Source organism: Centruroides vittatus, unplaced genomic scaffold (assembly GCF_030686945.1).
Source record: "Centruroides vittatus isolate TY-2023 unplaced genomic scaffold, ASM3068694v2 contig_1050, whole genome shotgun sequence".
Taxonomy (NCBI): domain Eukaryota; kingdom Metazoa; phylum Arthropoda; class Arachnida; order Scorpiones; family Buthidae; genus Centruroides; species Centruroides vittatus.
The window spans coordinates 1,095,303-1,121,494 of NW_027120679.1; the positions used below are offsets into that span (position 1 = coordinate 1,095,303).

General features: G+C 31.1%; 3 protein-coding genes across 3 annotated transcripts; all 3 read left to right on the forward strand.

Annotated features, from left to right (window-relative positions):
- Nucleotides 1–902: 902 nt before the first annotated feature.
- LOC136971234 (lactosylceramide 4-alpha-galactosyltransferase-like) lies at nt 903–5,014 on the forward strand. The gene is made up of 3 exons (XM_067265705.1): nt 903–1,109; nt 1,172–2,048; nt 4,882–5,014. Exons 2-3 carry the CDS (start codon nt 1,186–1,188, stop codon nt 5,012–5,014), a joined length of 996 nt encoding a protein of 331 aa, XP_067121806.1. The 5' UTR covers nt 903–1,109; nt 1,172–1,185.
- A 1,095-nt stretch (nt 5,015–6,109) lies between these two features.
- Nucleotides 6,110–7,521, forward strand: LOC136971240 (uncharacterized). The gene is made up of 4 exons (XM_067265710.1): nt 6,110–6,322; nt 6,676–6,983; nt 7,050–7,198; nt 7,268–7,521. The coding sequence occupies exons 1-4, from the start codon at nt 6,110–6,112 to the stop codon at nt 7,489–7,491; spliced, it is 894 nt and encodes a 297-aa protein (XP_067121811.1). The 3' UTR covers nt 7,492–7,521.
- Nucleotides 7,522–15,822: 8,301 nt separating this feature from the next.
- Nucleotides 15,823–19,627, forward strand: LOC136971249 (zinc finger protein 39-like). Its single transcript, XM_067265719.1, has 6 exons — nt 15,823–15,828; nt 16,168–16,340; nt 16,461–16,545; nt 16,882–17,097; nt 18,741–18,980; nt 19,502–19,627. The coding sequence occupies exons 1-6, from the start codon at nt 15,823–15,825 to the stop codon at nt 19,625–19,627; spliced, it is 846 nt and encodes a 281-aa protein (XP_067121820.1).
- Nucleotides 19,628–26,192: the final 6,565 nt, after the last annotated feature.

The following is a 26,192-nucleotide window of genomic DNA, read 5'->3' on the forward strand; positions in this document are numbered from 1 at the left end:
ATTGCATTATAGTATTTACATTTCATAAAACTCTAAATGCACAGTACTTGGTGTATCTAAAACACGAAAGTAAACGAATTTCTGGATTATCTGAACTTTCGTTTATTGGAGAAATCCCAGCTCATCAAGTTTGGATAATCGAGTTTTCATTGAAGTTGTGAAACAAAATACGGCAACATAATAAACAATCTTTCAACAAATTTAGGTATTTTTTTAGTTTTGAATTTATATTGTTCGGCTGTTTTCATAAATGAAATAGCATATGATACAAAATTATCAGAAAATTGTCACAAAATGTCGTTGGTATACATTTATAAAGGATCTTAAAAATATACATTTGACGAATTCCTAGTTTAAAACCGTTCAAAGCCGCATTGTTAAGAGAAAGCTAAGCTATTTCCGCTTTAAATTAGCTGCTGTAACGCTAGTGCAGCGAGCTTCACAAGCACTGAAGACAAACATTAAGATGGCTGCCACCATAAACCGGCAACCAGTGTTCAGTGACGAGAAATATGTCTTGACAGCCATGCAAATTTAAATTCTAGTACTCTTTATACAGATTTCTTAATTATTTTTATTTACACAATAATATTAATTATAATTCTGTAATTAAGCTTTTTATTATTAATATATTACACGAAGAAGCTATAATTTTCAAATCAAATCAAAGCACTAATATGTGTATATTGTAATTTATAAAATAATATTTCTACAGGTTTTAAAACATTCTTTAAATGTTAATTTTAATTTAATAAATATGAAATTTTTATAATTTTTAAACTTTTGTAAATTTATCAATTTTTTTATTGCTGTGTTTATCAGAAATTTGCATAACGTTACAGCATGTGGCTCTTATCTTAACGCTTTCAAATCGATCTTCGTTGGTAGTGAATTACAATTCTATATTTTTCCCGGTAGTTGTAAAATATCTATAATATGTTTTCTCCAGAGGAAAACGAGAACTCGTCGTAAAAAAACCATTATATATTTAATTATATTTTTCGTAATATTGATATTTTCTACCTTTTACTGCTCGAGAATAGGGATTAATCTCATTAAAAGATATTCATTTAAAGCTGAAAATAAGGAATTATGCTACAGTCGTAAAAGTAAGTAAGTAATTTTGATTTGTTACATAAATTTCTTCTCGTAATATTCTATATTTCTTCAGGTTACAAGATAAACATGCCAAACCCACAATTCGAATCACATAATATATTCTTTCTGGAGACAACAGGAGTTACTAATTTATCCATCCGTCAAGCATGTGCTGTAGAATCTACCGCTAGATATAATCTACAATCCAATGTTATTGTTATAATGTTCACTCAAAATCAATTTGAAGATTCGTACAACTTAACTAGAATGTTTGATAATGTACAGGTTAAGTTACTTTCGTTTGAAGAGATATTTGAAGGTACCCCATTGTACGAATGGTATAAGATGGGAGAATGGAACAGCACCGTGTACAAAATAAATCATCTGAGTGATGCTTCAAGGCTAGCTGTTATCTGGAAATATGGTGGTATGTATTTGGATCTGGACATGATGATGTTAACGTCCCTATCCGGATTTTGGCATCGTGGCTTGAGAAACTTTTTAATTAAAGAGAGGGATAATGTACTGGCTAATAGTGTTTTCGGTTTTACACGCAATCATCCCTTTTTGTTTAAGTGTATGATAAATCTTGTAGAGCAGTATAGAAGCGATTGTTGGCTTTGTATAGGACCTTGGCTCCTTACTAATCAATTCGGATCTTTCTGTAAGGGATTAGACATGAAAGACATAGAAACCGACATGAATTGCAACGTTGCTGTTCTTCCTGCCAGTTGTGCTTTTCCGATTCCATACTACAACTGGAAACAATACTTTAGTAAAGATTCGAGGAAGCATGTAATTCGTAAAATAGGAGAAAGTTACGTGATTCATCTTTGGAATTATCTTAGCTCTAAACAAGCACTTTTACCTGATTTAGATACTGCTTATGGGATGATTATGTCTGTCAACTGTCCTCACGTATACAAGTATGCAATAGAAATGGGAAGAGAGTTTTGAATTTAGCTGATTTGTAAATTTTTAAAATTATACAATTTTTTAAACTTTTTGTAAAATTAAACTTCTTATTACTGTATATTGACTGGAAATTTGTGAAACTCTTTCGGATTTAAAATGGAGTATAGCAAAAAGTGTTATTAAATCGTAAAGATTTCTAATTGTTATTAAGATTTCAAAATTTTTTTTGAATAATTATAAAATTAAAATACAATGCAAGCAAAACGATCAAAATACATCTATATTCAGTTCGTATTTTGTATATTCATATAACAAAAAATTAAAATACGGTTTCATTTTTCGGGAAAAAATTTTACTTCAAACTTTAGCTGCTAGGATGAAATTTGGCACTGTTATCCCCATGTGCATATACGTACGTTTTTTAATTGAATTTTGGAAGTTAAGAAACGAAGTAAAACAAAGTACTGTAGCCATTACTTGTATACAATTTATGAGAGAGAGAGAGAGGGGATTGCGAAAAGTTCATCATTGTATTTGCTGGGAAGGGAAAGATTTGAGGCATTGTCTACGTGGATTTTTTGTAATGATATTAGAGGCATGAGAATTTATTCTTATAAGCCTACTTACGAGTCGTGAGAAAATTATCAAAAAATATCTGCAGAACTTTTATACCCGAGATTTAGAAAATGTACTAAATATGAATCTTGAAGAAACATTAGCGCCAAATTTTACCTTAGTGCTGAATTTTCAAGTAAAATTATTTTTTGAAAATCGAAACTGCATATACTGGATAGCATATCCAAAAATTACCAGTTTTTTTTTTTTTTATACAGAGAGCTCTAAACACCTAAACTTTAAGTTCTGTACGTTGTCACGCGACATTCATTTTTTGAGCTGCAATTTGAAAAAAATTGTAGACCATAAATTCCTACTGTCGTCAGTTGTCCGTCCGTCCGTCCGTCCTCATGTCCGTCTGATTTTTCTTACAAGAACAGAGTTCGATAGATGAAAGACGCGATCAGATATGAGAACCTTAGGGGCAGAAATCCCCGATTAAGTATATAAGAACTTCCGGTTTGTACCAGATGTCACGTTATTTAAATTCAAAATTTTCCCTGAAAGGAGTTAGATAGATGACATGCACAACTCTATTTTTAAAAAATAGTATAATGTATAGGAGAACGTAGTATTATGGAACTCCATTTACATTATAGTGAGTTGTAAACAAGATATAACTACGCCCACATTTTTTGTGCGAGAAGTACTAGTAACTATCAAACTAAATGTTCCTAATTGGATTTTTCTCTAGTATAACTATAAGTATGGTTTTTGAGGGCTTCTGTAAGAAAAGACAAAGTAGTTTTTGGGAAGCCGGGTGGTAATATGGAACCCCATTGTATGTTTTCAAAAAATGCTTTAATGTATTCAAAAACAAATAGAAAAGTACAAAAAAGTTAATTTATTACAAAATCATTTATTCCAATGTATTTTATCGAAAGAACGCTTAAATAGAAAAATATGATCTCCATCAACAATGTATATTCCTGCATTTCTTTTTCGATATACTCAGGAAGAATTGGCTTTCTACCTAGTGTCTTTTTCACAAATTGCTCAGGACGAATGTCTGCTTGCAAAGAGTAAGTACGCAAAGTAGTTTTTGGCACCTCATAAAATTTTGCAGCTTTCTTCGGCCCCATTATCTTGTCTTTTACCATACTCACTGTCCCTGCCATTTTTTCTTGGTTCCATGTTTGTCTCTTTAAGTTTTTCTTTGGCTTGTTCACCTGGGCTCTAAGAATCTAAAAATTAAAATAAAATCAATTTTAAAAAATCAGTTTAAAAAAACACTTATCTATCCAGAACAGTATTTTAAAACCAAAAATAACTTTAGAATTTAGCTAGATCTACTTATCTACAGTTTTAGGTATCTATTTCTGATTTTTTCATTTGTCTACCACGTACTTTTACAAAAATATTCCATGGTTTTAATTTCTGGGTATTACGAACCCCAGAGGAATCGGGTTCCATATTAAAAGCACCAATGGGGTCCATATTTCATGCATCTCCATCTTGGATTAACTTAATTTCTGTCAGCACCAAACTTTAAAAACGTAAACATTAGACAGATTAACATGTATCCCTAGGCCTATAAAATGGGACATATGTATCAGTTACCTACAACTACAGGATTTATATTTTAGAAATAATTAAATTCACTTACCATTCAAAAGTTTGGAATTGCCAAAAACAAATGTCCTGTTCGCTGAGTTCCACCGCATAACTGAAATGGGAGGCGTCCTCCCCTTGCTATGGATGGCTGCTTAGTGCAGCACAGCCACAATTTGCTAGAGTTCGAATTTATTATGTCTGAAATAGAGGAATTCCATAATACCACCTTCTTCTCTACATCTTTACTTTCCTCGTTCTGTTTCACTTTCTTGTAATGAAGGCATTCGAAAAACTGTAAAAAAATTCGTATCTCTTAAAAAGAACATTCGAAATTTGAAATCTGAACTGAATGAAATTATAGCACAACACGACGAACTTTTGAATTTTACCAATCAATTCAACAGAACGTTCAATTACGTATTAACAATAATGTACGGTACTTTGTTAATGGAAACAAATCTAATGTACTTCATTTTCAACCTTTCTGAAAAGTACAGTTTGCGTTAAAAATTTTCTATTCATTACTCTGTGCTACTCTTACTTTTTTCTGTATTTTAATCGGTATCTTGTTATCTGCCTTCACATCTACTGTAATGTATTTTTATCGAGAATTCCAAGATTTACTACATTAGCAGATTTTTCAAAATGTGTTATACAGTATATACACTATAACCTACCCCCTATAACACGGTAGATAAGTTCCGTGTTATATGAATCCGTGTTGTACGAGTCACTTAAATACATGAGCCAATCACAGCCCGTGTGCCGGGCTGTAATTGGCTCATGTATACGAATGTTTAACGGAATAATATACAGCCTATGTCCACCCTAAGGGTGCGACTATGCAGACGCGAGCGAGCGAATTTTTGGAGAGAGCGAGAATAAGTGGCGAGAAGAGGTGATGACATTTCTCGCTCCCTTTTGTTTCTCGCTCTCGATTATACGACCACACAGCGCGCGAGCGAACGAGAGAAAGCGGCGTGAAGTTAATGAGTCACGTGTTCTCGTCGAACTTGACGAGTGAAGCTATTGTTATATACAAATAAAACACAAAATGGTTCGACATCGACGCTTCTTACTAGCAAAAAAAAAGTTGTTATTATTAGGATTACTGCACGAAGAAATAAAAATAAAACGACGATACGGTGTTCATCCTCTATGGAAACAGCGAAAAGCTAAAAGACATTATAATAATTTGGTAAGAAAATAGAATTTGTATAATTTCATGTTTGTCTGTAGTTTGAATAATATTAAAACAAAAATCTTTTTATATATAGATGAAAGACAAGAGAAATAATCATTCCTCATTTTTTCGGAACTATTTACGGATGGCTCCGTCACAGTTCGATCAGTTATTACGGCTGACTGCTGATCGATTACAAAAATATAGTAATAATGAGTCAATTTCTCCTGGTGAACGTTTAGCGATTACATTAAGGTAAAATTCGAATATAATAGTTCAGATAAAAATTTAAAATTAAATAATTTATCAACTAATTAAATGCTTTTCTAGATTTTTGGCAACTGGAGACTCTTACAAGTCTTTAGCCTATGCATTTTATGTAGGATTCTCCACAATCTAAAAAATTATTCCAGAAACTTGCCAAGTTATTTGGGATACACTTAGAAAAAAATACATTCCCGTGAGTATTTATGTATGTCTGGTATATAACATAGAAAATATACACTACAATGCTATGTAAAATTTCATACATAATTGTAATTAAGTATTGTGATAATTCCATACTTTTGCACTGCATTTTATTTTAATATATATATATATATGCATTAGTTTATTCTGAAATATATCTGCTGTACTGTGTGCATTCGTTGCAGGAACCTACTGAACAGATATGGAGGAAGTCTGCTATAGAATTTGAAAAATTATGGCAATTCCCAAATTGCTGTGGAGCAGTTGATGGCAAGCATGTATATATATCATATTGCATTAGTTTATTCTGAAATATATCTGCTGTACTGTGTGCATTCCTTGCAGGAACCTACTGAACAGATATGGAGGAAGTCTGCCATAGAATTTGAAAAATTATGGCAATTCCCAAATTGCTGTGGAGCAGTTGATGGCAAGCATGTCAACATTCAGCAGCCTGCAAATAGTGGCTCTCAATTTTACAATTATAAGGTGATTTTCAAAAAGAATGAATAACTTGCAATGCAATCTTTTAATCTTATTTTAAAACATTAGTTTCTCATAATGCATTTTATAACATATAGAGTAAACAGATAATGAATATATTTATCAGTTATTTATGATTTAGAGAAACAATTGCTGATGGATAAAGTTTTTAAAGACAATTGTAATGTACAAATGAAGATATTAATACTTTCAATCAAGGAATTGTGTTCTATTGACCTATCTATATACTATTTTAAAAGCTTGTTAAAAATTATGATAAAATTATTAATGCTCAACCATGTCAAGAAATCTGAAATAGATAAAATTCAAGAATTTTAATTTGTTTAAATTTCTTCCAGGGAACTAACTCCATTATATTGTTAGGCATTGCTGATGCACATTGCAGATTCTTGGCTGTTGATATTGGTGCATATGGCTCATTTTCTGATGGAGGAGTTCTGAAGGCGTCAGTACTAGGCAGAAAATTGAAAAATGGAACATTGGGGATACCAAGTTCAAGTATTCTGCCTAATTCAAATACTTTATCTCCACATGTGTTGATAGGAGATGAAGCATTTCAACTACGCCCAGATTTTATGAGACCGTATCCTGGTAGACAACTGTCCCCTTTGCAGAGTGTGTTTAATTATCGCTTAAGTCGAGCAAGGTATATTTATATTTTTTTTACATTAATAGTTATAATTCTAGATACAAATAATTAATGTATTTGTAGGCGTTGTATTGAATGTGCCTTTGGTATACTTGCCAACCGATGGAGAATTTTTCGAAGGCCCATTGCTTTAGCACCAGATAACGTAGATAAAGTAATAAAAGCAGCTGTTGTGCTGCACAATTTTATGATCACTGAGAATAATTTATCAGGTATCATTTGTTACAATAATTATTTTTATTTGTTATATTTTGTATTTATAGTATTAATGTGTCTTCTAGATGAAGCAGCATATTGCCCAGAAGGATACAGAGACTATTTAGATACTAATGGTGTATTTTGCGAAGGTTCATGGCGCACAGATGAATTGTGTGAGCAATGGAAACCATTTAAACAAAATGTATCACGCAATTTTTCAAAATTGGCAGGAGATATTAGAGATAAATTTGCCATATATTTTGTTTCAGAAGGAAATGTATCTTGGCAATGGAATAATATATATTGATTAAATAAACAAAAATTGTTTAAAAAGTAATGTTTATTAATAATTATTAATCTGACACATCATCAATAAAACTATTCACTATATCAATAACCGTCCTTTCGCACAATCTTCTTTTTTTTGATGGCACTTGCTTCATTAAGGTGTCAAGATATAGTGCGAAAGGACTCCCTTGACATTCATTCAATTCTCTGAAAAGAAATAAATTTTTAATGTTCTGAATTGTAATTTTTTATAAAATTTTGTCAAACAGATTTTGACAATTATTACATATAAAATTGTTCTGTACATAGAAAATATATTCTCACCTATTTACATTACTAATTTCTTTTAGTAACTGTTCTGGAAAGGATGTTTTCCTCTTCTTTGGATGAGGATGAGGATGAGGATGTGATGTGGACGGTGAAACTTCTTCTATATTCACATCACAACCCATAGCAATATTTTCTAAAATCTGAAGTATTTGTTGAGATTTAGAAATAGAACAATAAAAAATAATTTTAAAGATTACAAAAAGAATACATACTTCTGATGCAGTTGGTTCCATATTTTCATTTATTTCAGTTTCTGAAATATTTGATTGTGTTCTGGAAAATAAGTATAATAATACTATTGTATGAAATGTTCTACTTGTACCTTAGAAAACTACTAATAAAATAAAATTTATTTATCATTATTTTAAAATATTAATGTAAAGATTCTTACTCTCTAGCTTCTACCACATCAGCTAAAAACTGTAACTGTGAATAAAAGATCCATTTAGGCTTTTTGGCTTCTAAGCCACTTCCACTCCTTGGCAAGCTGTTGTGGATAGCCCGGAACTGATCACAGAGATTTTTCCATAACTTCTTGCATCTGGTTACTGCAAATATAAAAACTAATTTATTAACAACTACTGTATAATTTAACTCATAAATAATCAAGTTTTATATTTCGACATTAATTACAAGAGCTTTTAGTTATATTGCACGTGTCCTGAGACAAAGAAAAGCACGGTATATCCGACGACGCGATGTAACGAAGTAATAAAAATTCTGAGCATATATTAAACAGATTATACACGCTACGGAATCTTTATTCTCTATTTTTTATGTCAAGTGTTTCTGGTATAAAATAAGCTTATTTTATACCAGAACTTACATACTTATATACGCTACTAAACAGAAACTTACCGTCTAATTGAGTGTCTTCAGCTATCTGATTCCACTTTGCATATAAAACGTTTCGATTCCTGTGATCAGGAAGTCGTTTATCCCATATTTCTGGGTGTAAATAAACGTTATTTATCAATTTTTCTTTTATGGCTGGTCCGCCGTCTTGCTCACTGGAAGAAGCCATTTTGTACTCCTTTACGAAGGCGCATGCGCACCGTTCAGCGAGAACTGGCGAGACGCGAGAAATATCAAAACCTGTCAGATATGTGCGAGAACCAGAAATTCGCTCTCGCCAGCGAGATTTCTCGCTTCTCGCTTGTGCATGGTTCTCCTTTGCGAGAACTATATCGCTCGCAACCTCTCGCTCGCTACTAAATTCGCGTCTGCATAGTCGCACCCTTAGACCCATCTGAAAGCTCTCTAATTAGTCTGGAAACAGGGGGACTAATTCTTGCATTTTGTGAAAACGGGTAAGATTGGCTATAATGTAATAACCTTAATCTTCGCTATCGTTACTTTTTGCCCGAGCAACGCCGGGCTTATTTCCTAGTTGTTTAATAATCCCGCATTCCAGAATTTTATTTAATTGTAATTTTATTAATTGTATTGCCCAATTGATTTATAATTATATTAAAGGAATGTACGCAAATTTAATTATTAAATGAAATATAAATTTTAACTTCGCTATCTTTTGTGAGTTATAAAACTTATTACAGAAACTTGGTTTTAGTAATCAATGTAGAAAACGGCAATAATTCGGGCCATAATCCAAACTATTTTCACTTGTGAAATATAACAAAAACACTTTCTTTTCAAACAATTAACTTAAATTAATTGTTGTACGTTATTTTGTTGACTTATTTTTCCGATCGGAAAGATGACACTTTTGTCACTTTTCTGGCAAAGACGGAAATCGAATTTCTGTTCACAAGGAATTATCTCAAATTTTAAGAAACATCTGGATGTTTAACTCATTAGCATGTCCAGTCAGCTGATATATATCCCAAATTTATATTGGAAGAAACCTACGCATAAAAAGAGCGATTTCCCACCAGTCGGGGAGTTTTGGCAGTTGACGAGTTGACTCTTTACTTTGTGCTCCATCCCCAAAAAATCCTTCACCGCTCCACATTCTCTCCAAGCCGACGTCTGCCGAATTTCACCCCAATTTGCCAACAGAAGAGAAGAAGTCCGACAACACGCGAATATTATTTTCATCTGCCACACGTGCAACAATTTGTCAACGGAGGTAGTAAGTTTTTATTGATGTAAACTCTCTCTCCCTCTCTCCCTGGCGTCCAGATAGGGACTTTAAAACTTCTTTATGAATGATCGCATATTTGTATTATATTTTAATTTGTTTTCATTAAATTTTATCTTATTTCGATTAAAATGATCTTGTTTTTGATTTCAAATATCAGACAAAGTCTTTTCGCGAATCCACGAATCCTTTGCCTCGGACTAAAGTATAAAATTATTATTTCGCTTGCCTAACGCATTAATTAGGCTGGTGTCAAGAAAAATCTACAGGAAGATCACAATAACTTCCTGTTCACAAATAAAATATTATTATAATCCCATCCAGTGACACTGTGTGCAGATCTTTCGGATCTGACGCCAAACACAGGTAAGAAACAATTCTTTCTTAACCCCGGATTCCCACACTAATATCTACCTTTCTTTTTGTTTTGGAAAGCGATATAATCGGTTTTCTAATATTAAAGACATTATATAACTTGCCAACATTATATAAACATATCCTTATTGGGAACTTATCAATTTAAAAGAAAAAATAAATAAATAAACTATGCTAGTATGGTCTGTATTAACCTGGTAATGAAGGGAGTAGCAACACAACGGTTACTTAGTGGCGTTAATATCATCTAGCCAATAAATGAACAATAGAATTTCACTGCTTACCTTAGAAACATTTTGATTGTAGAGATAAACGGGTGTGATTACGTTATGTAGATTATGCGTTGACAGATGAAACTGAATATGATTGGCTATAATTCGAAAAAAACGCATATTTGTTTAGATTTTAAACGTATTTTGATAAACGAATGTTAAAAATTAGGACTGAACTGCAGGAGTACGCTTGTCTGAAGGATTACGATAAATTCTTGTATACACTGCAGGAGTACGACAAAGCCTTGTATACACTGTATATTTCTAATTAAAGCATAACAGCCGAGTGGGTAGACAATCCATACGGGCAGGACACGATAACGTTTTTACCTCGGTTTTTTGAAAGTTTAATTTGTAACGTCAGCACTCGAAAAACTTTCCGATTTTCGAGGTTTATCAGCGTTAGGGATTTCGGATAATGGATTCTCAACGTGTAATTTTGTAGAGCAGACTTGATGTGTTAAATAAGAATTGCGTAGAAATAACGATGGACATCTACTAACATTATATTCGGGAAGAATTAAATTTCGTAATTATTCCATACGCTTGTTATGAAACAAAAAGAACGCAATTCAAATGCTACTTTTATTTTCCTTTTTTCTCAATTAGAGAGAATAAAGCAAAAATCTTGTTTCTAATTATCTTGAAAAATGGGTTTGTCAGCTTTCCATCGAATTATCTGCACCGATTCGGTCGAAAATTTACACTAGACCAGGGATCGCCAAAGTGGTCGATATAACATTATTAGGGGATAGTTGCGGTTAGGAGGTCGATTGGGTGTTCGATGGAAAAATGGTTATTAAAAATCACAAATATAACTTTACATATTGTTATGTTTTTGAATATTGTTTCAATGAATTTAATAGCAATTAATAGCGGATTATGTAGTTCATACATAAAGTATATAATATTTGTACAGTACAAAATTTAAACAATTGATTCACGAAATATTTTTTTTTTTTTTACATTTGTTGTTTCCTAAAACACAAAAATAATCAAAAACGTGGATACTAGGGTTTTTCAAAACGGGATTCCGGTGGTTTTTTTTTAAACCCGGGAAATTTTTCTTATCCCGGGAAATCTCGCAAATTTCTTAAAAATTCACTTTTTTCTTATTTTGTGTTAAGGTTGGGGAAATTTTGCAAATAGAAAGTATAGTTAACTGATAAACTGTCTGTATACATTTGTATTTATTAATTTTAAACCTACTTATTAGATTTTTGTAATTTTTACTCGTTATGGCACGTCACAAATGATTAATAATCAATATGTTGCTTATTTGTGGCAGGACTCAAAATTCTTTACCTGTAATACCTGTAATAATTGTGCTTACGTTGTCTTAATTTTTAACCGTGCCCAGTAGCCTCGATAACTGCGTAACGCCATGTTGTGCAAATTGGGCCAGGATACAAACGAGTACGAAGTCTGCAAGCAAGGCCGGATTTACATAAGGGCATTTGGGGCTTGAGCCCAGGGCCCTCACAAAATAGGGGACCCCACAAAACTACTGCGACAGCCTAGTGTGGCCTAATCACGAGGGCCACAGGCAGAGAAAACCAAACCTGGGGAAAAACCTATGAAACATCGGAAAATTTCGGGAAAAAATTTCACACAGGTATTTTTCAGTTAAATTAAAATAATTAGTTTTACACAATAAAATATATGTATGTTCACAATAACCTTATTTTTAAATGAAATTTACAACTTGTTAGTTGAAATCTAATTGAAAGTACAGTATTTTGTGTAAATTTTCTAAATCATCAAATTTGCCTACTCTTAAAGGAGGTCCCCACCGTATTTGTGCGCAAGACCCCCTGGTTGTTAAATCTAGCACTGTCTGCAAGTATGAAGTTTTTCTTCATAACCTGATTATTAAAGACAAGAGAACTGCCGAATTATTGGGCTATGATGTTTCTATTAAAGCAGTCGATGTAGACAAATCGAGAATACTAGAGAACAAAAGAAGTACTTCAATCTCGAAAACGAACTAAAAATCTTTCAGGATACTGGTGAAAAACAAATAATTTTTGTCTTCTCTTAAATGCATTAAACAGGATTCCAAACACATCAATTGAATCAGAAGTGGGTTTCTCGGTAGCAAGACTTTTCATTACTAAAATAAGAATTGGATTGAGTAATCAGAGTAGGCCTACTGTATTGACCATCTTTGCTTTTTAAAAAATCATCTTAAAATCTCATAAAAATTCACAATATTTTGTATTATATTTTATTTAAATAACGAAAATTACCTTATAACTTAGAAATTTGCTCTAAGTTCATTTTTTTTATTTTAAACTCAATTCAAAGCATTTTGTTGTTGTATGCACTTTCCAGCAAACTTTAATAAATTTTTTCTATTTGTGAAAATTTCTACGTAATTCAAAGGTAATTTTTAATATATATCTTACACAGCATTAATAATATGATTTTGGAGGTTACAGAACATATTAAATTACTTTAAACAAGAAAAATAATTATATCATTTGATTTCATGATATTTTGTATATCCTAAAAATAATTAATGTTGTCCCGGGATTTCCCGGGATCCCGGGAAACAGTTCACTTTTATCCCGGAATCCCGGAACAAGCAAAAAACCGGGAAATGAGAAACTTTAGTGGATACTGACAAAGCCTTTACCGGTGTACTATCTATCAAATTTCGGAACTTTGAGTATATATCTGAACTGAGGGGACCGAGACGAGTTCAACGGTACCTTACTTTTGGGCCGGAGGCAAAAAATAAGAAAGTTATCATACTTTTTTCGGCGATCGCGCGATGATCGGATGTCGCGTTGCTCTCTCCCGCTAAGCCTACCGCGTGTTTAACAGGCAGTCCGGCAAGTCGGCCATATATACCTTCAACAGTAACTGATGTTGATCCATGAGCACACTGATCGTCTACAGTTCGAGTTAAGTCCTTTTTGCACATCCTCGCTAGTCAATCTCGGGGGTTGAGGCCCCTCAGTCTCTACCGCGTCTCTACCCCTCAGACTTTACCGCGAGATGGCAGAACTAGCAACTACGGTGCCGTCTGTTTGAAAGAATTAAAAATGTATGATAACTTACAAACTATGATAACTTTCTTAATTTTCGTCTCCAGTCCAAAAGTAGGGTATCGTTGAACTCGTCTCGGTCCTCTCAGTTCAGATATATACTCAAAGTCCCGAAATTCCATAGATAGTAATCTATAGTATCCGCGCATTTACTGTATATTAAACTGTAAAAATTATAAAATACAATTATTATTACACATTCAAGTAATGTATAAAAACTATCGTATTAACAAGGTAATTATTGACAATAAATATTAATAGATTATTGTGAAATGATGATCAAAATTTCTATTTCTTATCTGCATAAACATTTCGATTCACCTCGATACTTACACAACTTCCGTTTATATGTTCTACCGGTACAGTATTTTACTATAGACATTATAAAATATGTTCAGCAAATGCTTACGTAGGTTTTTATTCAACGTAATAGATGCTACACTATACAATACATTTGAAAAAACTTTTTCGTGTTTCTTCATGTTTTTTTCGACTTCATTTTTTCCAAACTAATTTCATTGCTGTTTTTATTGATAAACGAATAAACAATATTTTATTAAACAATGCAATATTAATAATAAGTTCTGACAATAATCGGGCAAAATTTGTCATCGTTTCAAATCAGAAATTGTCAAAATTCGAGTAAATATAGTAAGTGTCATTGTTAAAAATGCTTCTACTTTAAAAAGACGTTTTGTTTTGATAACCTGAAACCGTGTCGTGTTCTGTTTCTATTGTTTCTCATACACAATACAGTGCAACTTAACGATCACTTTGCTTTCTTTCATCTTTATTTTAGTTGATACGCTTATACATCTTCGCGTTTCGGGCCTAATACGCTTCTCCTTCAGTCAACTTTATATCACGGATTTCTGCAAACTGAACGAGGTTTCACATATACGCAACACGTATTAAGATGCCAGAGTACTACATGCATACTCTGGCAAGTCTTGAATAATCCATTTTTTTGTCTTTCACGGTTGAATCATAAAAAGAGGAGTATTTTATTTTAAGTATTGTACTAAAAAATAGATTAAAATAAAAAAAACTTGAAATAGTGGAAAATCCGAAATTCAGAGTTGCCAATAAACCCAAAAGAAGTTATATTCTCAGAATTAAAAAAGCGAATTACGACGTTACAAAAGTTGAAAGAGCTAGATTATAAACAAAAATGGTTTCCTACTCAACGAGGAAAATGAACGTACACCTAAAATAAACAGGTTAATAAATAATATAAGTAAAATATTACAATTTAAAATCGAAACAGAAGACAATATTAAGCTTGAGTTAAGTTATCTAGACATTACAATAAAACAGAAAAAACTGAAATTAAGTTCGAAATTTATAGGAAACCATGTGCAATATATACAACTATAAAGTTTAATTCCAACATACCTTTATGTGTAAAGAAGAATACCTTTAACATGAAATACAACAAAATTAAAAATAGAACCAGTACATTAATTAATACACAAAAAAGTATATCGAATCTCAAAAAGAAGTTTCTGTTAGAGGGATATCCAAAACGACTATTTAACACAAAGGAAGAGGAAATTGACAATCCAAAGATTACTGTAGGTAAAAAAGAAAATTTAAAAGTCAAATATGTAATTTTATATACATTAGAGGATTATATAACAAAATAAATAAGAAAACACAGAAAATTAATATAAAATTAGCACCAAACTATGAAAAGTTAGTGCCAGGATTAAAGCTAGACTATCCACAAAAGAAAGAAAACAATCAATACTAAAAATAAGGAATATAGTTTACCAAATTCCGTGTACAGCAGTACTAATAAAGTTTATATAGGAGAAACGAAAAAACAGATGAAAACAAGACTTAAAGAACACGTAGCAAACTTAACTCAGCATTTTATGATCATTGTACAACAATCAATTGTAACATCGACCAAAATAGTATAAAAATTTTATATAAAGAGTTAGAAACATAACAGAAAGTTTACAGAAAGTGTTGAAAATTTCAAAAACCGAAATATTATAAATAAATATCGAAGTGTAAAAGTAAAACAAAATTGGTTAAAAATTTTATGAAATAAAGAAATGCAAGCTTATAACAGGATGTATAATATATATAATAGTAGTGTTAACATTGTTAACACTACTATTATACATATATACTATTATACTATTATACTCCTTCTTTTTATGGTTTAACCGTGAAAGACAAGAAATGGATTATTCAAGACATGCTAGAGTATGCATGTAAGTTACATACGTGTTGCGTATACGTGAAACCACGTTCAGTTCGCAGAATCCGTGATATAAAGTTGATTGAGGAGAGGCGTATTAGGCTCGAAACGTGAGATGTATAAGCGTATAAACTAGAAAAAAGATGAAAGCAAGCCAAGTGATCGTTAAGTTGCCCTGTATTGTGTATGAGAAACAAAAGACGTTTCGTATTTATAAATATTATACTTTTAACGATGGAAAACAGAAAATCTAACCAAAATTATTACACACCAAAAAATTTCTATCGATTTTGTTTTTCTAAAATGAATAATATAAATATATGTAATTATATTGATGTATTTTATTTAATAGGAGTCCACTTCAAGTGATAGAAACACGAGCACCGAATGCAGAATTTGCAAAAATCAATTTATAAACGAAGAACAATTCGACGAACATCTAAAAGAATATCCCAACTGCAAAATATTGACTTGCGAAGTGTGTCGAAAACAGTTTACTTCGGTCTACAATTTGAAAACTCACAAGTTATTACATACAAATGAAAAGAAATTTAAATGTGACGAATGCGGCTAATCTACAACACATGAACCAAATTTAAAAAGACACAAAAATATACATACAAGAGAACAAATTTATAAATGTAGCCATTGTGGTTATTCTACTTTATGGGAAGAGTCTTTGAACAGGCATATGTTATCACATTTAAAAGAATTGCATTCTACTGAAAAAGTACGTATTTAGAAAATTTTTTATAAGAGAATTTAAACTAGAATAGTAAAAACGAATAATATAAACACTTAAAAAGAAATTCGAAATTTCTAATTACTATTATTTTATTATAACAATTTACTTTCGCAAGTGTTCAGATTACTCTTGTTTGTCCGACATTTTTATTGTTTTTCGTTTAATTTAAAAACAACCATTAAAATTACATTAACTTAACACTAATTTTTCTACTAATTTGTGTATAAATGAATGCATACTAATTATATTTTTATATGTTATATAAACCGTTTTTATTATATGTGAAATTAGTACAGTTTTTAAAATAATTTCTTGGGTTAGCTACCACCGAGATATCAGAATTTGGAAAAGTATCGATGCAAGTTTTGCGCGAAAATTTGTGCATCCCTAGCTCATTTAAAACGTCACGAGAGAAGTCACACCGGGGAAAAGCCGTTCCAGTGTGATTATTGCTTTAAGACATTTAAACATCGATGGAATTTAAATAATCACAAACAAATATTTCATTCAACTCAAGAAAAACAATCTTCGTCTCAGGTAAATAAAAGTATACCTGAAGAAGTATATCATATTTTAATCATTTGATAAATAATAGTTTATGAATATGTTATGATTTATGACAGTAACACATACAAGTGTTTACGTTTAGAAAGTTCTCTAATTGTACACATGTGTATAACGAAACAATCTTTTTCAAATATATTCTCTTATAATAACGTTGTGCTTGACATGAATATACACTTTTACAATACAGTAGAGAGTCGTTAATCGGAATCAATTGGAGACTGGGGTTGTTCAGATTAGTGATTTGTTCCGATTACCGATTATTTACGAAAAAATACATTAATCTGTCCGATGTTCAAATTTTTCTTCGTTGCGTGTCGCTTCGTGTTGAATTTTCGTCGATTTTAAGCCTGACGAAAATTTTCATAATAATAATCGAGGCTATCGTATCGTTAAAAATTATTTCTGCATTTTGTACAAACAAAATAAATATATTGAAAAATATAAAAACATGAAAATTATACTTTAGAAGTAAATTTATTATCAAAAACGTTCGATTCATCACGACACAGTCCGTCTGAAAATCGTTACGATTACCGGCGATTCAGATTACCGATGTTCCGATTAACGTATCTCTACTGTATTCGACTGATTTGTCATATTTCTGTTTATTTTTGAATAGTTCAGGATAGGTAAGATCCACATAGTTATTTAAAAACAGTGAAACTTCGCTCAACGAGCGATTTTTCGCGTAACGAGTGATGAGGAGAGAGGAAGTCTCGAACTGTGCGCATGCGGCATGCTCCATCAGCCTGTGCACTCGTTTCGCCAGCATGTTAGTGTCGCTTGTGATCATATATTTTTCCAAACTTGTGATTTACGCATATAAACATCAACAACCGTAGCTCGTTATATAATAAACACGCCTAACGATATGCCAAATTCTTGGGTCATTAAATTTTATGACCGATTCGAAATTAAATTTTAGAAATGTCAAATTAAAAATTAACTATTTATAATAATTTCATATAATACGAGATGGGAACATAACTGCCTATCTATAGTGAAATTAATTAATTTCTAATATTTAATTATAGTCTTTACATAAACCAAGAATTTGGCATATCGTTTTCGAGTGTTTAACAAACATATTAGCTGTGATTTTTTTTATATTTTTGTTGAAAATCTAATTCTCATTCCAGGATGCTTCATTCTGCTCTAGAAGAAAAGATTATGATGATTCACGCTCCTTAACAGTGTTTATTGTACATTTTTTAAAATAAACGTTATACATGAAACATTTGAGCATTTTTTCAGCGTGGAACGTATTATTTTACATTAATTTCTACGAAAAAAATTGTTTCGCTTAACGAGTGTTTCACTTTACGAGTAAGACTCTGGAACGAATTATGCTCGTTAAGCGAGGTTCCACTGTATTTTATATTAAATAATTTCTATCGGGTGATTGCAATTTCTCTTGTTTAGTTACACGGAAATTACACTTATTTCAAAAATATTTATTTTCGCTAATCATTTGAATAAACCTAGTCATGTAAGGAGAGTTTGTGTATCATTGTTTGCTGAAATTCTGCTATTAAAATTCAATTTAATATAAAAAGCAGCACAGAAAGGTGTACACGAATTTGAACAGTTAACATTTTTTTTCAATTGTTTAGCAAATTAGAAAAGAAGCGAAGACTTGTGAAATCTCTAAACAGACTCATGAGCACTTTTCTGAAATGTCGACCACAGAATCAATGCAAAAAGAGCATCTTAACAGGAACGAAAAAGAAATAACTTCGCAATCTTCTGAAACATTATGGCAATGTCCTCAATGTCGCTTCACTGCAAACTCCAAGGAAGAATGGTGTCTACATAAACAGACACATATTGATAAAGCTTCATCTACATCAATGGTATTTATTTATTGTATTCTGCTTTAAATTCACTGTTGCTTGTAAATATTTAATTTAACATGGGGTAATATAAATTTTTAATTATGTTGAATATTACAGTATTTTATTTAGGAATTAACATAAGATTTAGTTCTGTATTCATAATTGTTTAAAATCGAAGATTTTCGTTAAAAATAAATTTTATAAAAATACACATTTGAAAGAAGGAAAGTAAATTTATTGTTCGTGTAATCGAATTTTTCACAATTTTATGAAAAATCTTCGAAGATGGTAAATTGCTGTACACTTATTATACACATGGAAAATATGAATATTATACAATGATAAGAAAATTCATTAATAACAAAGATGCACAAATACTGTTAACTAGAAATTGGTTTTGTTATTGAAAACGTGTCGAGGTTCCATTAATAAACGACATAATTAATTTTATTTGCTTTGAACATTAATATTTATTCGATTGACATATTTATTCCTAAGTATGAAATTAATAATTTATTAAAGAATATTCATTATTGCAGGAAACGGATGAAACAGACCCAGAAGTGTTAAGAGCAGCCGAAATTCTTGTCGACATTAGAAAAAAAACATTAAAGATGATAACAGATAAAAAGAAATGTCCTGATCCCGATACACCACCAAGTTGACAATTACCTGCGAATATTCAATACTGATTGTTATCTAATCCATTTTGTTTTTTCAAAATTATAAAAAGGGATTTTCCAATCGGAATACTTTCATGCAAACTTCATTCGATTGGCTTCTAAATTCTAATTTTTGAACAATTAATCTTTTTAATGTCTGCTATATTTGAAGAAAAATTTTTCATGAGGAAGACAATTAATGAAAGTATAAATTTCATCTTTATTGGAAACTTCTTCAACATTACTTTTAAAGATTACTTTTTCTTTTACTTATTAAAGAATATTTTCGACCGTAATAATTTTTTTGAGTTTGATTGTAATAATTTGCATATTATTAATCGTGCCAGATGATGCGTTTTATAATATTTTTATGTTATTAAAACGTTAATATACGTGAATTTCCTGAATGATTTATTGCTATTTAATCTTAAATTTATTTTATTACATGTGTTTCATATACAGAAATTAATTCTGGCTTAAAAAGCAGACATCAGTAATGATTTTTAAATAAACATCGAAAATTTACTTAATTTCACCTTAACTTTAGCCCTAAAACAATGCACGTGTTTTAATGATGGTGTGTACTATGAAAATGGATTATATCACGATACCAACATATTTGCACAATAAAATAATCCTTATAGCTTTAAACTCATAAATCATTCAGGAAGTACGGGTTGGATCCCTTTTGAATCCGGTACAACAACAAGAGGGCGATTCACTCAAAAACTCGAAAAATAAAATAAAGATTTTCCGGATAATAACAATAAATAACAGATTACACATTACTCTTAGCATCGACATCTGCAAGGATCTACAAGAAATGTATCTACAATAAATTAACAGAAGAAAGTTATAATTATTAGATACTAGCGACTGTGCGCAGTTTTTCTATTGTTTCGAAAGTGTGTGGAATTCACAGAGGGAACACCTTCTGTCTATCCCATTTTCCATTTTATTATAAGACTAAAGATATACGCGTCATTCAGACAAAGTATGGGATTATCGTTATCTGATATCTTTTCGTACCGACGTACGTATTAAATTTCATCGTGTTCCGTTTATTTGTTGGTGAGATATCGACTTTTATTCATTGCCAATCTATTCCGACCAAACGGTTTTTCGGAACTATATATATATAGCTAATAAAATATGTGTGCCCCTCTGTTCTTAACCTTTTGCCCGATCTGTACCAAACTTTTTATAGTATGAAATTTGAACTCAACATTCTCTTTCCGATTTGACCTCCTTTACACTTCGTGATAACAGTAACAACGGTAGATTAAAATAATTGAACTTGTTACATACACGTAATTTTTTTTAACTGTTATCCTTTTTCGTAGGAAACGTATTTCTCGAAATATTTCAGTCTAAAGTTAAATTAAACACCCTGCATAAACAATATAGTAATAAGTTCTGTAAGTAGGAACAACTGCAATCTACATTTGTTCATAATGCATTGAAATGTTTTCAAATCATCTCAAATGACTCATTTTAACAGATAATATTTTTTTTATCGTCTTATCGGAATATTGTAATTCAATTAATTGATTTTACATGTTTTTTGATATACTTATAGCAAATAAATAATAACAATAAATTTCCGAGATTTATTCACTTTATTTTCCCTTTTATAGTCGCCTGGCTTCTGTGAGAAGCTTTGTGATGGTTATTTTCGTGGCATTTTTGCTGAAATTTTTCAAAAAATTTCAAAAAATTTAAGTTCTCTAACCTTTTCAAACTGCAAAAAAGCAATAAATAACATTTTTATTGCGCGCCGAGTTTACTCAGAAATAAATTTCAAAAAGTGTTGGCTTCTAACAAGCTTCGCAACTATGCGCGGTAGTAACAAATTGGGAAAAAAACGAGTTCGCGATAATCGCTATCGTTGATCGCGACCATCACGAGCATCTTTTTCGCTGTCAATACTTTTTTCTCAACAATTTTACTTTTTTTTTACTAAAAAGATTCATTTTAGCTTGATTTTGAACCGAGATATCGAGATTTATTACTAAACTCAGCGATGTCTTATTATACTCTGCGAGAAATCGCGTTTGTCCGCGCGAGAAATAACAGCGACAAAAATTTTCAAAATTAATATCTTTAATACAAATTGCGCTAATTGTACAATTTTTTTTTTCTTGCGTAAGAATTTCATATAGGTATTGTTACAAATGCATTTTTTTGGTGAAATTTCAAGAATATTTTTAGTTATAAATAGATGAATTTACGCATTTGACATCATGTCGTAAATTGCCGAATTTTCGATGGTCCACACATTATTTTTTTGATTGCTTCATTTCATGCAAAGAAAACATTTATATCTATACTATCAACAAAGAATTTTGATGGATTAAATAATATTTCGAGCGATGTCAAGTTTTATATTAGATGATCGAGTTAAGCCTAACACACGACTATTTCATATTCAAAATTAAAAATAAAATTTATGTGTAGAAATATAAAGAAAATATCTGTTAAATCTTAAATACAACATTCATATGAGTAAAACAAAATAATAACTTTCTCAATTGGTCTTTACAAGTCAGAAAGAAGCATTTGAAAATAGGGTCATAAAACAATCAACGTTTATTGACTTTTGCGAGAGGGGGTATATCGAGGTATATTGACAAATTTTTTCGCAGTAGTACGAAATTTTTACTGACTTCACTTGAAAGTGTCATATTTCTTCCCCATTTACAAACAAACCCGATGGCGATCGGTGAAACATGAGAGAAATTACGGCGAGTTGAAATTTGATATGTTTATTTTTTGCGTTTTACGTATCAAATTACATTAAATTCGACGCAAATAAAGCATTTGTGTCAATAAGAAAATATTTTACACTGTTTAAAAGTAGAAAAAATAAAGAAAACAAAGATGTAATAATAATTTTTGAAGCGAAGCCAAAGTTTTACAATTTAAAGATAAAAAATGGATTTTGTTAGATGCCGCGCGATAAAGGGGAGGTGGCATAATCACGCGACTATAGCACTGTTAAGTTAAATTCATTTTGTGAACATTAAGTTAGAAAAATGATAATTACTGAGTGGAAATTTCCTTTTCTAACGATAATTGTTCGTAATCAATGAAATAGAAGTTAGAATGGCCACAGGCGTTAAACAAATTGCTGGCAACTTTACGAAATAAAAGGAATAATAATCTCATATACAATAAATCACCTTCAGTTTTCTAATTGTTTTTTTTTAATCGTTTTGATCAATTATTTTCCTTGATCGTTTTGATAAGAAAGCTTTACTTTTAGAAAAACTGCAGTAATTTTTGTACATATTCCACCCTAATCAAACAAAGCAAATTCACAGAAAACAAGTTTAGAAAATAATCGAAATATAATCAATTAATTAAGTTGAACACATTTAATATTAAAAATTATTTCACTTTTATTACAGTTGATCAACTTTTGTACAATTACTCTAATTTTATTTACTAAATCCTTTATATGTGAGAAACCACTTTTATAATAATAATAGTAAAACTATATGAAGATTTTTGGGCAAAACTCACGCAGGAATGAGAGTTTCTGTACAAATCGAAAATTACTCAGATTTAATAATTTATATATTTTATGCAAAAGTTCAAAGAAATAATATGTAGCAACATTGTTTTGTTTCATGATAATGTGCATCTGCAAAGCTTCGACAACACTGTCGTTACTCCCGAAAAACTCTTTTTTGAGGTGTTGGAGGTAACTTCTCATTTGACTTGTTCGCGCTCAATTGAACTATCACATGTTTGTTACCTTTAATGAAGCTCTACGAAAAGGAAGATTCACGTCTGACGAAGAGATGAAGACGGTGGTAGATGTTTTTGGCTCGCAGCTTAGCCGAAAACATTATTAGTGAGAGGGTAGGGAAGTTTTGAGAGATAAGCAAGGTGTATTTGAAATTTACATATATTAATAAATAAATATAGATAAATTTATATATTTATTTATTTATTTAAAAATTTTAACCAGTAATTTACAAATATAATTTCAGAAATTTCCTTTCCAATGAATGCTAATTATCGCAGTGGAGTTAATGGATGATTGTTTGATTTGAACAAAACAAAGTTAAATGCAAAGAGAAATAATTAAATTCCAGAAAACAGCACATTTATTTCTTTTCATTCTTTTGTTATCCTTCAAGATCCTATTGATAAGTTTCGTATTGGACAAATAAATTGTTATTACAATCATAACCTTGACACAAATAAAGCTTTACTTTAAAACACATTACATTTTCATAACTTTCCTTGTAATTGTTCTGAGTTTTTATTTATGACAGATAATAATTTTGACAACAAATTCGACATTTGTCAAATACATGACAATCGAAGATAAAAACTCTTAGAACGAAATCGAAATACAATAAGTTATTTACTATATACATTTTTTAAAACTTTTTTTACTTCAATTTATTGATGAAGAGCTTTGCTCAATTATTTTATATTTTTATTATTATTTACAAAGAAAGGACACTGCGCATTAGTCCTTTTTCAAGTTGTTCTAGTGTATTATCTGTAACACTGTTTCCTAAACATTTTTCATTCATGACCCTATTTTATTACGAGCATTTTTTCGCGACTTCGGGCCGGGTGTCATATTTAAAATGATGACATTGTTCATAAGTACTTTATTTATTTGCAAGCAGAACAATATACATACATATATAAAATACTAGTTTTAGGAATTTTTTAAATATACAAAAATTAATAAAAGTAAATCGCGGTTTAATGAGATAGATGTGCTTTTCTTTAGCATAAAAATTTCATCTTAGATGCAATTTGTGACACTGCTGGACCTGAAGAATCTACAACATTTTTCAACGTTGAACGATATTCAAATTTAATAAGAGTTAAAAGTAAAAAAGTCCTATCCTATAAGTATTTGGTACGAATAGCAAAAGAACATTTAACTCCAGTTCGGAAATTGTAGGAAAATGAAGTTTCCGATGCAAACTTGAGTTTTAAGGATTTTTGTTGAAATCCAAGTTTTAAGATAGAGTCACTTAATAGCTCAGCGAATTTTTCTTGGACATTATATGACAAATGTTTAATACCATCAATTTTAAAAAAATGGTTTTTGAAGCCAAGATAATTTTTTAAAATCAAAATTCGATATAAAATATTTGTGAAACTGTGCGTGCGTGTGAATTTATATTTAGTGCACTTGCGTAGAGCATGAAGTTACTTATTTTCCTTGTTTAAATAAATTATATGCGGAATTGCAATGCGTCACCGCAATTACCATGTGCATGGATGTATTTTTTAATATCTGAATACAATTTACTAAGCCACCTGGACAGTATTATGATTTCACAACTGAGTAGTGCAGAAAACGTACGAGGGAAATCAGATATTAATGGTTCAGGCCAAAATTATACTAATATTTATAATTAAAAAATATCTAAACACATTCTACAAAAAAACTACATACTTTTGTTCATTTTTTGGACATAATGGCCGTGAACTTGAGACAGTTATCCCAGCATGACACTAGTTTAAACATCCCCACACGGTACTGTTGCTTGTCAAGTTGCTTGAAGTAGTCTAGAACAGTGTCTTCTAGTTCCTCTTGGTTTCCCCGCCAAAATTTCTTTAAAGGTCCGAATAATTGAAAATTCGATAGGGCTAAATCTGGACTATATTCCACATATGTAATCAAATCAAACTATGATTACCACAGCGGAATTGGTAGGTCCTGCAACATCCTCCGCATAGTCGAAATTTAGCCCATTATTCTTCTCTCTGTTTCAACTAGGATGATCATCAATTCGCGTTTGTAAGAGGTTGTAGTGCCACGTGCAATCAGATATTGTCTTGCCGGAACGCCGTATCAAATGCGGTATGAGCCGTTGACCCCACAATTCGTGTGACGTGCTGGTCCTCGGTCAGAATACCGCAAATGTGTACCGGGTCTGACTGCTGATCGAACAGGATGCTCCTCAAATCACCATTCCCGGTGTGTCACGGTGTGTAGCAAGTATCGTTTCCTTCATCAAATAACAATAAACCTAACAGTAATTATATAACTCTTATCAATATATACTTAGATTACGATAAAGTTTTAACCAAAATATTTTGTGAACGCTTCAAATCTTAGGTTAAATTATAGACCAGCAAGAATAATATAATGGCAGTACTTCCGGTTTGCTGTATGGCGAGTTTAAGTGTCAAAGATTGGCGCGTGTAAATCACGTGTCATAGAAACTTTGATTTTAGTTGGCATTGTTCCGTGCTTATTGTTTTACAGATGTATATATATATATATATATATATATATACATCTGTATTCTATATATATATATATAAAATTATCACGTACACAGTAGAAAGCGCTAAGCAAGAAGAATATTAATCATGTTTCTGTCGACTTTACAAATTCTTTTAAGTTTACTTATTATTTCCCTTCTGGTGATATATTCACTAGGAAAGAAATGGAAAAACAAAAGAAAACAACAGAAAAATCATTTGTCTTCGTCAACATCTGGAGGTAAGTAAATGTTTCAAAATATTGTTAATTTAACACAAAGGTCTTCCTAAGAGTCCTCGATTAACAAAATGTTTC

Bases quoted from the DNA above. Each gene is read 5' to 3' on its own strand.
- LOC136971234 (XM_067265705.1), top strand. From the start codon at position 1,186: ATGCCAAACCCACAATTCGAATCACATAATATATTCTTTCTGGAGACA. The intron at 2,049-4,881 runs GTTTTGAATTTA...ACGGTAGATAAG, and splicing joins GCAATAGAAATGGGAAGAGA to TTCCGTGTTATATGAATCCG.
- LOC136971240 (XM_067265710.1), top strand. From the start codon at position 6,110: ATGTATATATATCATATTGCATTAGTTTATTCTGAAATATATCTGCTG. The intron at 6,984-7,049 runs GTATATTTATAT...ATGTATTTGTAG, and splicing joins TATCGCTTAAGTCGAGCAAG to GCGTTGTATTGAATGTGCCT. The intron at 7,199-7,267 runs GTATCATTTGTT...TGTGTCTTCTAG, and splicing joins CACTGAGAATAATTTATCAG to ATGAAGCAGCATATTGCCCA.
- LOC136971249 (XM_067265719.1), top strand. The intron at 16,546-16,881 runs GTACGTATTTAG...TTCTTGGGTTAG, and splicing joins AATTGCATTCTACTGAAAAA to CTACCACCGAGATATCAGAA. The intron at 17,098-18,740 runs GTAAATAAAAGT...TCAATTGTTTAG, and splicing joins AAAAACAATCTTCGTCTCAG to CAAATTAGAAAAGAAGCGAA.